Genomic DNA, 13,004 nt, shown 5'->3' with positions numbered 1-13,004 from the left:
AAATTAAAAGATCCCCATATTGTATTAATATTTTGATTATCTTTTATTCCTTTCATAGATAATTAATTAAAAGAAATTTGTTAATGGAAGTACAAGAAAAGTAAAAGCATGAAATATAATTGAAAAAAAAACAAGTGGGTATTCATGCAAGAAAGGAAATTATAGCATTTGCATGTGCAATTGATTGAAAAGTGCACTTTTGCCAACTGATCCTGTTTTCATACTTTGCTACAGTGGTTGAAGGCTAAATACAGGTTGAGCTCTTGGCTGAGTAATCACATGAAAGAAGAAAGCAAATAATTTTTGACCGAGCAATAATTTCACAAGGCGAACTGTCTTCGTTGACTTCACAGCAAACCTTGCTTGACGTCGTCGAAATTGTGAAAATACGTCGACAATATTGTTTGCTTACGACTCACTGAACGCAGCTGAAATAGTCCGTCTGACACACAACGTTATCGTTGCATTTTGTCGCATCTTAAGCAATTTGGCAAACCATTCACCAATTTTACAAAACAAAGCTTTCTCCTTCTAAACAATGCTTATTCACTTCTTCTGTACACTTTTTTGCTAGTCAAAAAATCAAAAGCATTATTCAAAATAGTAAAATATGGAAATGAGGTAAATTGAAATGCTTTATTTTCATCGGAATTTAATGTACGGTTTAATTATTCCATCTTGTACTCTTATTGCTTTTCAAATCATCTTTGATTTTTCTAATTTTACCAGTTTTTACTCTTTATTTCAATGTTTTACAATTGAAATAATCATAGAAGATGGTAATAATTTTTATTCCTTTATTACATACAAGTCATTAAACTGCTTTGAAAGGAATAAAATGCTAAAAGTAAGCCAACTGGAATTAAAGTGCTATTTGTTAATTAATTCTTTTTTGGGATTCTCCTCATTTTGGAAAAGAATACTTTTAAAAATGTATGATTGAACAATCTTACACATGCAGTGCATTATTCAAAAACGTTAAATTTTAAATTTTAAGCTGCATTGAACTCAAATATACAAAGTAATTTTAATGGTTTAATTTTTCAAATCTTTTTGATATGCTTAATTCATCAAGTAATTATTATAATTTAAACATGAGTGATTTTCATATTTTCTAAACTTTGAGCACATGCAGAAAAGCTAATTACTGTTTACCTTAATTATTAATTTCTCCAATGCTGTCACTTATTGAAAAATTCATTTCTAAAATTGTTAAAGAAATTTCTAGTAAACTTAATGCATTCTATTCAAATATTTCATAAAAATATTTCCATCTACATTGTTGTTTTGTTAAACTTTTAATGGGAAAAATATTTTTTGCATTTTTATTTATTTTTTACATTGAAATAAATTAAAATTTGAATCAACAACAGATTTTTATAAAAAATAATTTACTTTTCCTGCGATTTTTATTTTGAAAAACAAAAGTTAATAAAATTATTTAATCTTAATTTTATTTGTTATCTGTAATTGTAAATAGATTTATTTAGATACTTATTTTTTACTTATTTAAATATTTAAATTTAGTTATATTTATTGTGTTTAAATTAATTTTTCGCTTCAATTCCATAACAACGCATTGAAAAATGTCTGTTTTTTTGAGTAAATAAATTTGGAATGAATAAAACTCCGGAAATAAATTGTGTTGCAATTGTATAACAATTTTATTATTATTTTGTATAATTTGTATTTTGGTGTGCAAAATTTTAGAGAAAATTAGAGAAAAAATGCTGATTTTTATTTTTTAATTATATTTTTACATTGTCCATTGTTGCTTAAGGAAAATGCGCTTAATTTCAGAAATTGAAATACACATCTACTTTTATTTGATAGTTAAATTTAATAAAATAATAACAAACAAATTAAGAAAGTACTTTCCAAGTGCATTTTGTCTGGGCCATGAGAATTACAAGAGAACGGAATGTATTCTTCCGCAGTCACGATCAAATTAGTCTTTGCTTTAATTCAATAGAAATAAAATTCCACAATAGAATAAAGCAAACTAAACTGACGTCGATCATTATTAAATAAATTTGCAAAAATATACTTCACTTCAAAATTATCTTTTGAAATCATTGCTTTATCCTACTAATTTCAGAGATGAAAATGTATCTCCCCTGAATGTTCTGATTTTACAATTTTTAATTTCCTCCTTAGTTCATTTAATTTCACATGGCTAATCCCATGTTTTTCACTTTAATTATATTCATCGTTTTATTATCACTTTACAAAATGAGATGTTTAAATGCTTCGTGTTTGCTTGGCTTTTTTATGGAAATTCTGACACCTTTTACTTAAAAAATTTAAAAAAGTTTTAAAACGCTACAGTTGTGAATTTATTCTTAAACTGATATCACATATTTTTCATATGTTTATGTTTTTAGATTAAGAAAACATGAATTCGACGAGTTTACTGTTGAATATGCGAAAACAGCTTGCTAAATTTTGAGGCGTGAAAACCGAAGATAGGTAATGGTACTTATTGCTCAATAGTATGAGCTGTTTCAAAATGGAAAACAAGATGACTCATTTATTTTATATAAATGCAAACAAGTTTGTTTTGTGGAATATTTTTGATAAGCAATTTGTTTTCCGCTAGTCATTTTACAAACAAAATAAATTTCTGTGATTTGTTTTAAACCATAAAAACAGTTTTGAAAAATCATAATAAAACTGACGAAAAAAAAATTCTAACGTAGCACAAAAGTCATTAATTTAAAAAAACTCTCTGTTATAGGTACAATTTCAAGGCATACTGTAACTAATGGAAACTTCATCTACAAGAAGTCAATGTGCTCATGCTTTAAGTGCAATATTTTTATTTTTCAATGCAGTGTTACAAGGAAAAACGCAGTTTTCATCAAATGAAGTCCGTTTAAGTCAAAAACCTGCACTTACAGGCATCCAAAATAACTTCTATATAAAAAAGCATGTAGGTGATTCTTTAACTCTGAATTGTGGGGACGATTCTTCCGTCAAATGGAAACTTCCAAACAATACAGTATGACATTACCTTTTTACTAATTAAAATTAATTTTAAAATACATATCAGCATTGTACTGAAAGATTTAAAAATTCTTAAACTAATAAATTACCCACATTGTTTTATTTAAAGTGAAAAAAATACCAGTTATAGGCGGAAAATATAAGCGTTTATTAAATAATTCAAATTTTCAGATATATAAAGGCTTTTCTGATCCAACTGTCGACGGACGTTTGCAAACATTCAGCGATAGTGGATTACTGGTATTGCAAAATCTTCGCCTGACTGACACAGGTTTATACACATGCATTATCAGTGATAATAAAGATGGAAAAGATTTTACAATGGCAGAACACGGAACTTATGTTTACGTCATAGGTAATTATAATTTTTGCTAGTTATTGTTAATCATAATGACTTTTAGATCCAAAAAGTTCATATTTATTTCTTCATTGGAATGATGAAATGGACAGTTATTCTCACCTGATTCCATTGCACCAATCCAATGGTGGATACATTGACTGTCTTGTGACCGATCCGGACGCTGAAGTACGATTATATGTGAATGAAAAGTTAATCAGGCAAGCGATATACAATCCAAAGTGAGCTAATTTTTTAATATTATTTTTTAATAAATTACAAGTTGAATTATTTATCAAAATGCTCAGCAATTTGTGCTTAAATATAAATTATTAACTTGAGACTCAAAAAATTATTTTGAAAAACTGTATGTTCATGAAATGGCATTTAAGACGTGGGTTTTTTGTAAAGCCACAGATGTTTCTTAAAAATAAAAGTACTTCAAGTCCTGCAGCTGCAGCAAGATGCGAAGCAGCACTGGGGCAAAAAGAAGATAAATTGCAGTTTCTTTTGGTAGTAGTGGCAGAACCTGTTAAGCTGCATCCATGGATCGAAGGCGTTTCTCCACCTTATCCATATATTGGAGGTGAAATGCAAATTAGCTGCTTAAATTACTTTCAGCAGTCATTTCAAGGATACTGTTCATGGTCATATCCTTCAATGGGTGATAAAGATACTTCAGTAAGAATTCTTTTTGCATTATTCGTAGTTCTACATTTCAAAATATTCTGACAGATGCGCATTGTGGTATTTCAAGAGGTAGAACCACGATTTAACATAACTCTTAAATTTAAAAATGTTACCCAAGAAGATGAAGGAATTTATTCTTGTACTTGTTCTACAGCAGGCAAAGCAACTTCAGAAACGGTGTCAAAATTTATACAAATATCATGTAATTTCATAGTTTTCAAGCAGATATATTGTACTTTTGTTGAATATGTGTTAACTGATGTTTTCATCTGATAAACTATTTTTAGCTGTTAAAGGATATGTAAAGATTATCCATCAACTAAGTGATCGCCGTCTAAATACTACTTCTGGAAAATCAGTAAAAATTCCAATTGAATTCGAAGCTTGGCCACTTGAAGAGATGCACGTCTTTTGGTATCACTCTTATGAAACGCATAATGGTCTGGTAGTCAAAAATGAACTTACCTTGGAAGATGATCGCTTTTCGCTAATTACTACTCAACTTTCTTCTAACAGTTGTCGCATGATATGGACCATAAGCAACGTAACACTACATGATATGGGAACTTATGAAATTCTAGTACAAGCTGCAAATTTTTCTTCCTTTGCTGTATATGAACTTTTCGTAATGTCTCCAGCAAGCATTGTTAATTTTGAAATGTTTTCTGATTCAAAGAAGTTGGACAGCCGATTTTTAGAACTTAACGATCATTATAGTTTAGTGTGTCAAGCGGAAGGCTTTCCTCTTCTGAGCATAACTTTATTTTGGAAACAGTGCCCAGTTGAAGATATCTGTCCTTGGGAGAAAATATACAGTCCAGGTGAAATAAAATTTAAATAAAAAACTGAAATAACTGAAATTTTTTTCAGCTTTTATTGATCCAAATGGCAATCACATTCAGTATAAAAGTGGAACGTATGACTACGTGGTTTCCTATGAAGTAATTGCGAAATCTTCAGGATCCTACATGTGCCAAACTGAAAATAAGTTAAACAAAAATTTAGCCGCAACAGCCAAAATGGAATTTATTGTAACTGACATTCCGGATGCGCAAAACAACAAAGGCTTTTATGTTGATTTAAAAAAAATAAGTAAATTCCACTATGGTGAAGGAAAGAACGATGTGTTTGTTACTGATCATATTGAAATAATTTGCATGTACCAAAAATGGGAATATCATTCAGTACGCTGGTATAAAGATGAAGAAAGTAAAAGAATTCCCTTAGACGACGGTGTCTATCCAGGAATTACAATAAATGCAAACAATTCATCCGCTTATTCATCACAGCTTCAATTGCAAATTTCAAATGTTCATTTGTCACACCAAGGTATTTATGCATGTGAAGCTCAATCACAAGAAAACGGAATGTCAGTTCGACGTACGAAAAATTTAGTCGTCATGCAGCCTACATTGCCAACAATAAGCAATAGCCATTTTGTCGAATTGGAAGCAAATTACAGCGAACCGTATGATATATTTTGCAATTGTACTGGTTTTCCAAAGCCAAAAGTAGAATGGTATAAGAATGGTCACCAACAATTCACTACTACTAGCATAAGACTTTTGTCAGAAGGAAAGCAATTACGAATATTGAGAGTTGTTAAAGAAGATGCAGGCTTATACAGATGCCGTGCAACAAACAGGGCTGGTTTTGCGGAAGCGAATTTTACTCTTATCGTAAGTGGCTTAGCTAATGAGCATTTAACCACTAGATCCATATATGCAATGCAAATAAGTTTGGCTTTGATTGGAAGCCTGTCGCTGTTCTTATTTGTGGCACTTTTTATTGTAAAAAGAAGAAATCGGCTTCGTGTAAGTATATCTATTGAAATTTAAATTTCAAATGCAACTTGATGATTTAATTTTTAACTATTGTTTTAAACGTAATACTGAACTGTGATATATACATTATATTGGTATTTTTATTTAAAATTTTAAATGTCTCATGAAACAATAATAAGAATAAAATTTAGATAAAATGCCTTGAAGAAATGCACCAGAAACTTATTCAATCCATGGACTGTGTACCAAATGTTGATCCCAACATTCCAATTAATGATCAACCTGAAAACCTTACATATGATTTTCGCTATGAAATACCATTAAAATGTCTGGAAGTTGGTGACATTCTTGGAGAAGGACAATTTGGTAGAGTATATGAAGGATTTATCGTAGGAAATAATAAAGCAGACAAAACTATGGTAGCTGTAAAAACACCGAAAAGTATATATCTTTTTGCTGAAATTTAATGCAGTTTAAAGAATTTTGCTATTTGATTTAGATGGAAAAAATGTAGAACATCAAAAAGCGCTTTTGTCAGAACTTAAAGTGATGGTTTACATTGGATTTCATCCTAATGTTCTTGCTTTGATTGGGGCAATTACAAAGCATATGGTCCAAGGAGAGTTGTATGTTATGACTGAATTTTGCATGTTGGGCTGTTTAAGAGATTATTTACGTAAAAAAGCAATAGCATTCGTCAGTGAAGTGGTATTGGTTACTCCAAAAATGACAACTGGCAATGCTGAAACTCTCCCTAGTGATTACATGATTCCGAATAGCATGTTCAGTTCTCGAAGCAGACGTACTCATTATCAGGTAGATCATTAAATATTTCATCGGCCGTCTTTTACGTTGCTTATTGAGAAACAAATTTTGAAATTTTTATTTCATAAATATTTGAAACTTTGATCATTTTTTTAGAGTGAATTTGATTCTCAGTGGAGCGATGAAGTGGCAGAGAATTGGTCGTTGAAAACATTTCTGTGCACATCAGATTTGCTCTCTTTTGCATACCAAGTAGCCAACGGTATGCAGTTTCTTTCTTCAAAAAATGTAAGTTAATTTTTCACAGTTTCCATTTTTGACAATAATTTCAATTTGAAGCTTATTCATCGTGATCTGGCGTTGCGCAATTTGTTCCTCACCGAAAATCATCTGGTCAAAGTAGGTGATTTTGGCCTAACTCGACGCGACGATCAATATAAAATCAAAAAGTTAGATACCCCACTGCCGATAAAATGGATGGCACCAGAATCTCTACTTTACCAAGAATACACGGCAAAATCTGACGCGTACGTGATATGATAATATTTTTGCAATTTCAATTTTGAAAGAAATATTTTTATTTAATTTCTTGTCTTTATTCAGATGGTCATTTGGTATAGTTCTGTGGGAAATATTTTCCATGGGCGAAACACCTTACGCCGATCAAAGACCAGGAGCTGAATTCATTCGATGGCTAAAAGCCGGAAATCGTCTTCTGCAACCATCGTACGCTCCAGAAGAAATGTAACTTAAATTTCAAATTTTCAAAAACAAAAATTATAAAATAATAAAAAGTAAAACATTAATTCAACGAACATTATTTAGTTATCGTCTGATGTGCCAGTGTTGGCTTTCCAATCCAGCGGATAGGCCGGATTTTGGAATTTGTCGTGAACGTATTGCTGAGCAATTTATTCGTTGCAATGAAAAAATTTTCAACTCTGTTTTGCAAAGTCTTGAAGAATTCAAACCTCCCGCTTTACCGGAAGAAATTCAAAAAATTCAACAACAAGAAGCTCAGAAGTAAACATCAAAAATTAAAAGAAAAAATGAAAATTCTACATTTGATCACTTGACAAATTTAATTTAGCTGTGACGAGCCATCGTGCGTTCAAAATGAGGCCTATTTCAATTCAACAACCCTACCAATGAAAAGTGCACCAATTGAATCATTCCATTCCGTGACGGGCGTGTGAGAAATTGCACTACTGTACATTTGAATATTCTGCTTGCCGCACAAGCTCATCACTTACACAATTGTAAAAAAACGTGGTGTTTCATTATGTCATTACTTAAAACTAGAAATACTCGATCAGTTGTACTTTTACAGTATGGGTGTTTCTTTCGCCTAATTTATATAAATAAATGCTTTAATTAAATAAAGTTGGTTTTATTACAAAAAAAACTAAATCAAGTTGCTTTGAATAATAAGTGAATTTTCAAATTTCATTCAACAACATAATAACATATAATTTATGTAAGGCGAGTAAAATAATTATAAATGTAATAATAAAAGAGACAGCACTTATTGATTGATTTCATCGACAGTATTCTGCTATTTTTCATGCTTTGTTCAACCCAACGCCGAACAAGCCGATCGAACCTGTTTCACGATCCACTCGATCACGTTCGTAAAATGTTCTGGCTTTTTCATCTCCAGCATAAGCAAGGAGATGAACCTTTGGATGCCAAGCAAGCGTGAATGTCGGATATTCGCACGGCAACTCTGCTACACTTCCGCCTGAAAATGGGCAAGTGAAATTTTCATCTCCTACTATATATACACATATATAAACTTTTGACAGCAGTTGCTGCTTGTCCAAGTGAACAAGTAAAATTTTCAACAAAAATTAAAATAATCGTGTAAATTATTTTCACATGAGCAGAATAGAAGAAAAATTTTTCACTTTGTGAAGTGCAAATTTTGGAATTGAACTCACCAGTTTCTACGTGTGCAATATCGACAAACAAATCTTCTGAGCCCGATGCAAGCAGAGCACTGTCGTGACTAAAGCTGATCGTTTGAACAGGCCAATCAAGTCTAGAACAAATAATTTCACTGCAAATATTTTCCGTTCGGTGAAGATGAATGCAGCAGATAAATGAAGAATGTTCAATCGAAAAGCAACCATACCTTTCAAAAGTCCTGAGACAGATGAGATTTCTCGCATCCCACAAACTGATCAACGCATCCAAACCGCCGATGGCAAAATATTCGCCTGATAAATCGAATTCAATGCACAATATTGTTGAAGGATGCGCTTGAATAACGGACAAACGTTCCAAGTTGGGCCAACTGAAAATAGAGTAAAATAAAAAAGTCAATTAAATAATCACATCGGTTGTACTGATCAAAAAAATAGTCAACTGGATGATTGCGTTCATCAACCTGAGAACAATAATTTGCCCATTGCCGTTGCATATGAAAAACAAGCTGTTGGTGTTGTTCCATCGGAATTGGTTGGTCTCGATGCTGAATTGTTCGGTGGTGACGACGGAAAAGGTGCGCGTTTCAATAAACGAAATCAGATCTTCTTTGTTTCCAACGGCAATTGTGGAACCGTCCGGCGACCAGTCCAAATAAATATTTTCGCCTTTGGTATCGACCGTGGCCACGCACTTCCGGCTCCGAACATCCCAAACTCGGACCGTCTTGTCGCCGCTGGCCGAAGCGATCAAATCTGCACTGCTGCGATGCCAGCAAACTTGATCCACTTGATGACTGTGTCCCCGAAATGTGTGCTCGCGGATCTAAACATTAATTATCTTAATAATCATTATCATAAGTGAATAAAAACAACTGACCAATTCACTGTTATCATTTAAAATAAATGAGCAGACATTCTTGTCATTGCCACCCGAGGCGAGGCGTGTTCCGTCGTAATTCCAAGCCAACGAGTGGATATTAGCTTGAAGTCCGTCTTTGAAAGTGGTCGTCGAATAACCTTTTAACAATTTCGTCAATTTTTTGCAATTTTCCTTCAACGCTGGCTTCACTGGTAGCATTGCTTAAAACATCACATCAAAAAAATACATAACATATGAACACTCGTAATCAAATATGAAATACGTCCGCTGCACGTTGTACACAACAAAACATAAACAGTACGGTCAATTATTGTAAATAAAAGGCTTTAATTTTTCGTTACTTCAATAAACAATGATGATAGAGCACAAAGAAAAGAACGTGACGAGTTTGCATTTGATGAGAACAATCAATCTTGAACAGCGACATCTGAAAACAGCCGTGACAAAGATTCCCTGTTGAAACAACGACGAATCGCTTCGGATAATATAGGCGATACGTCTATTGTTTCGATTTTGTGACATTGCAATTTTTGCAATTCATGCGGAATACTGTTGGTGACGAATACTGTATCGATGACGGAATTTTCCAACAGCAGAGGCGCGTTGTGGCCGAAAATAGCATGCGTAGCAACGACGTAAATTTTATAAGCTCCACGCCTTTTCAGCACCTCAGCAGACCGGATGAACGATTCCACGTAATCAATCACATAATCGACCAAAATAGCTATACGCCCGCCGACGTCGCCGATCAAAGTCAGCGGAACTTGGTGATGCGGCAGCTGCTGCTTTGATAGACTGTCTGAACTGCCGCTAGAATTTGATGAAGATGTGGCGATAGAATTGGTAAGACTTTGTTCTTCTTCTTCGAGTGGTTCCATTTCGCCGTGAATGACACCCAAAATCAAGCCCAACTTTTCAGCCAGAGATGACGCTTTCGGCATAACTGTGGGATTTTTTGCAATCACAATTGCATTCTTATAATCGCTGATACGTTCACGAATCCTCTCGGCCAAGAACCAAGAAGCCCGAACATTATCAACAGGGATTGAATAGAAACCTTGCACTTCTGGACGGCACAAATCCAAAGTGATCACTCGACTGGCACCGGCTTTGGTGATCATGTTGGCCAACAATTTCGACACTATCGGTGTACGCTTTTCCCTGTTTTGACACTTCGTATACGGAAGATAGGGCATGACGACGGTGATCCGCCTTGCAGAGGCGGTTTTGCAAGCGTAAATCATAATCAACAATTCCATAATATCATCGTTGACGTTGTGCGTCGCGGTTTGAATAATAAAAATCTCTTTCCCACGTACTGACTCTTTCATTTCCAGCATCGTTTCACGATTCGACTGGTGATAGACTCGCATTTCAAACAGCCTAGCTGGAAGACGACTATACATTCAAAATTTAATATAAAACAATCAAAAATTAAACAAACAACCGAATATCAACTAAAATAGCAAATATTTCACAAACCTAATTATAAGCAGAGCCAATTCAGGATGGGAACTGCCCACCAGAACGGCGAAACCTCTTTTCTCTTGTTCTTCCATGCGAACTGAATATCTAAAAAATGAAAAAAATGGAATTAGAACCCTTAAAAATTATATCGGCAAAATTACAAAAATGAAATGCAAATAACAGATAAACTGCAAACGCACATATTTATTAAATTCTCTAAATATATGAAAAACGTAAACAAATGAAGATAAAAAAATACCATGCAAAATAATTTCACGGTTATTGCTGCTTTGCTAAAATTGACACATATAACTGCTTGCTATTCCCACGCATGCTCCACTTGATTAGTGCTAATTCGCATAATAAATAAAAACTACTGTTTGCAACCATTCAATTTATATTATGAAAACATTTATTTATCACCTGAGGTGCGAGCATGATAAAGATCAAACAACAGATCTTTTATAAAAATACAAATGAAAATATTGTTGAAAACAAAAGTATCCAACAAAAAGATAAATTTAGCAATGTGAATAAATCTTACTTCACAAATACACAAATTTCTTAAACAAAACACTTTAACTAAACCACTGCACAACCCTGTCACGTATGACAAAAACAACAGTAAGTACCTTTAATAAGACAATGCTAAAGTGAGAAAGTACTGCTATTAAAAATAAAAATCAGTTAAATGTTACCAACCTTTTGCAATGATTTATTTTTACAACAGAAAACTCTTAAAGCTGAGAAGAATGGCATTCATGTCAGCCATTACCCTTTCGGAAAATATTAAGCCTGCCAGATTTCAGTGAATCAAACACAAATATTTCATAACAACAATTCCCCTTCACATTTAAACATAATTCCATCAAAAAATAATTAACTTTCAACTGCTCATTAAAGCAGTATGTTAAGAAAAATAGTTAAAACTAGCCACTTGCATTTACACTGAATTATTTTTCAAAACGTTTCCAAAACCATTCAGCCATTTTTCAACACATGCATGCTTTTTCAGCACACTGCTTCAAAAATAAACACAACCGTTGCAAAGCAGAGTTATAAAAGTCATCTTTAGTTACAGTATGACGAAGAAATCAAGAACTACTTTTTGGAAGGTCACCAAATGTTAGCTACAAAGTAATTGTTAAAAAACATTTCAAATAATAAAATTAATTTATTACAATATTACAATATATAAATTATAGTGACTATTTATATTTAACAAACCATTATTAAAATTTATTATTATTTAAAGACTAATGAATATGTACGTATGAATGTGTAGATTTTAAAAATAATAAAATAAGGTTAGATTTAGTCTAATATGTTAAATGCTTAATTTAAATATAGCTATAAAAAACAATCAAATTATTTTATTAGTATATGTTTATATACATTTAACCGAGTCCTATTAGTTGTAGCAGCAGTGGCCGAGTGGTTAAGGCGATTGACTAGAAATCAATTGGGCTCTGCCCGCACAGGTTCGAATCCTGTCTGCTGCGTTCGCTTTTTCACCTCAAAACTTTTGTTACATTTTCGCCTAGAGCAGCAGCAGACTGGTGATTAATGAAATTCATGCTCATGCTTATAAAATAATTCAATTAATGAAGGTAAGATTATGCAAAGTATTTTTTATTTTTGCACCATTTTTCTTTTCTTCAATGTTTATGTATATTTTTTTTATTAATAACATTTATAATTTTTTTAAATGCATCAAATTGAACTGAAAAATTTTAAATTAAATATTAGAAGGAAAAGATGAAGCAGTGATTGCTTTTGTACTTCAAACTAACAGCAAAGAAAGCACGAGCGTTACAAGCTGTAGCAATATTATACACTCACATCATCAAGAGTATAATGCACTAAAATTTGTTTTCCAATTTCATTTATTGTTATCATTTATAATAATTAATTACTGAATTAAAATACGCATAATTTGCAGATCATTAATTGTACCCCATATTCTGATGTATATTTTAAAAAGTAGTATTGGAAGTTTGTATTATAAAAGTTTGCAATTTTTATTTTTTACTCAAATACAAGATTCCGTTTTGGTAAATTTTATGCTGGCGTCAAAAGCATTCCAAATTTTTTCATTTTGCATACAGATCATTCCACCTGAGCGTAAAATTTGATTTCTCTAAATT

At 32.4% G+C, this 13,004-nt stretch overlaps 3 protein-coding genes and 1 non-coding gene across 4 annotated transcripts; 2 read left to right on the top strand and 2 right to left on the bottom strand.

Annotated features, from left to right (window-relative positions):
• The first annotated feature begins 2,764 nt into the window (after nucleotides 1–2,764).
• Nucleotides 2,765–8,284, top strand: Tsp_00087 (putative kinase domain protein). Its single transcript, XM_003375879.1, has 16 exons — nucleotides 2,765–3,001; nucleotides 3,178–3,361; nucleotides 3,408–3,555; nucleotides 3,736–4,024; nucleotides 4,079–4,210; nucleotides 4,341–4,854; nucleotides 4,904–5,125; nucleotides 5,219–5,847; nucleotides 6,009–6,258; nucleotides 6,317–6,633; nucleotides 6,739–6,870; nucleotides 6,922–7,109; nucleotides 7,186–7,326; nucleotides 7,408–7,605; nucleotides 7,673–7,772; nucleotides 8,099–8,284. The coding sequence occupies exons 1-16, from the start codon at nucleotides 2,765–2,767 to the stop codon at nucleotides 8,282–8,284; spliced, it is 3,867 nt and encodes a 1,288-aa protein (XP_003375927.1).
• A 62-nt stretch (nucleotides 8,285–8,346) lies between these two features.
• On the bottom strand, nucleotides 8,347–9,592 carry Tsp_00088 (THO complex subunit 3). The gene is made up of 3 exons (XM_003375878.1): nucleotides 9,388–9,592; nucleotides 8,972–9,333; nucleotides 8,347–8,878 (listed from the first exon to the last, which is right to left on the bottom strand). Exons 1-3 carry the CDS (start codon nucleotides 9,586–9,588, stop codon nucleotides 8,347–8,349), a joined length of 1,095 nt encoding a protein of 364 aa, XP_003375926.1. The 5' UTR covers nucleotides 9,589–9,592.
• A 205-nt stretch (nucleotides 9,593–9,797) lies between these two features.
• Nucleotides 9,798–12,440, bottom strand: Tsp_00090 (phosphoribosyl pyrophosphate synthetase-associated protein 2). Its single transcript, XM_003375877.1, has 3 exons — nucleotides 12,373–12,440; nucleotides 10,873–10,962; nucleotides 9,798–10,788 (listed from the first exon to the last, which is right to left on the bottom strand). Exons 1-3 carry the CDS (start codon nucleotides 12,438–12,440, stop codon nucleotides 9,798–9,800), a joined length of 1,149 nt encoding a protein of 382 aa, XP_003375925.1.
• Nucleotides 12,278–12,359, top strand: Tsp_00089. The gene has a single exon. It is a non-coding gene; the product is annotated as a tRNA-Ser (tRNA).
• Nucleotides 12,441–13,004: the final 564 nt, after the last annotated feature.

This window comes from Trichinella spiralis, assembly GCF_000181795.1.
Source record: "Trichinella spiralis strain ISS 195 chromosome Unknown Scfld4, whole genome shotgun sequence".
NCBI classification, from domain to species: Eukaryota; Metazoa; Nematoda; class Enoplea; order Trichinellida; family Trichinellidae; genus Trichinella; species Trichinella spiralis.
The sequence above is the reverse complement of the archived record's forward strand: the minus strand, read 5'-3'. Positions and strand labels throughout refer to the sequence as shown.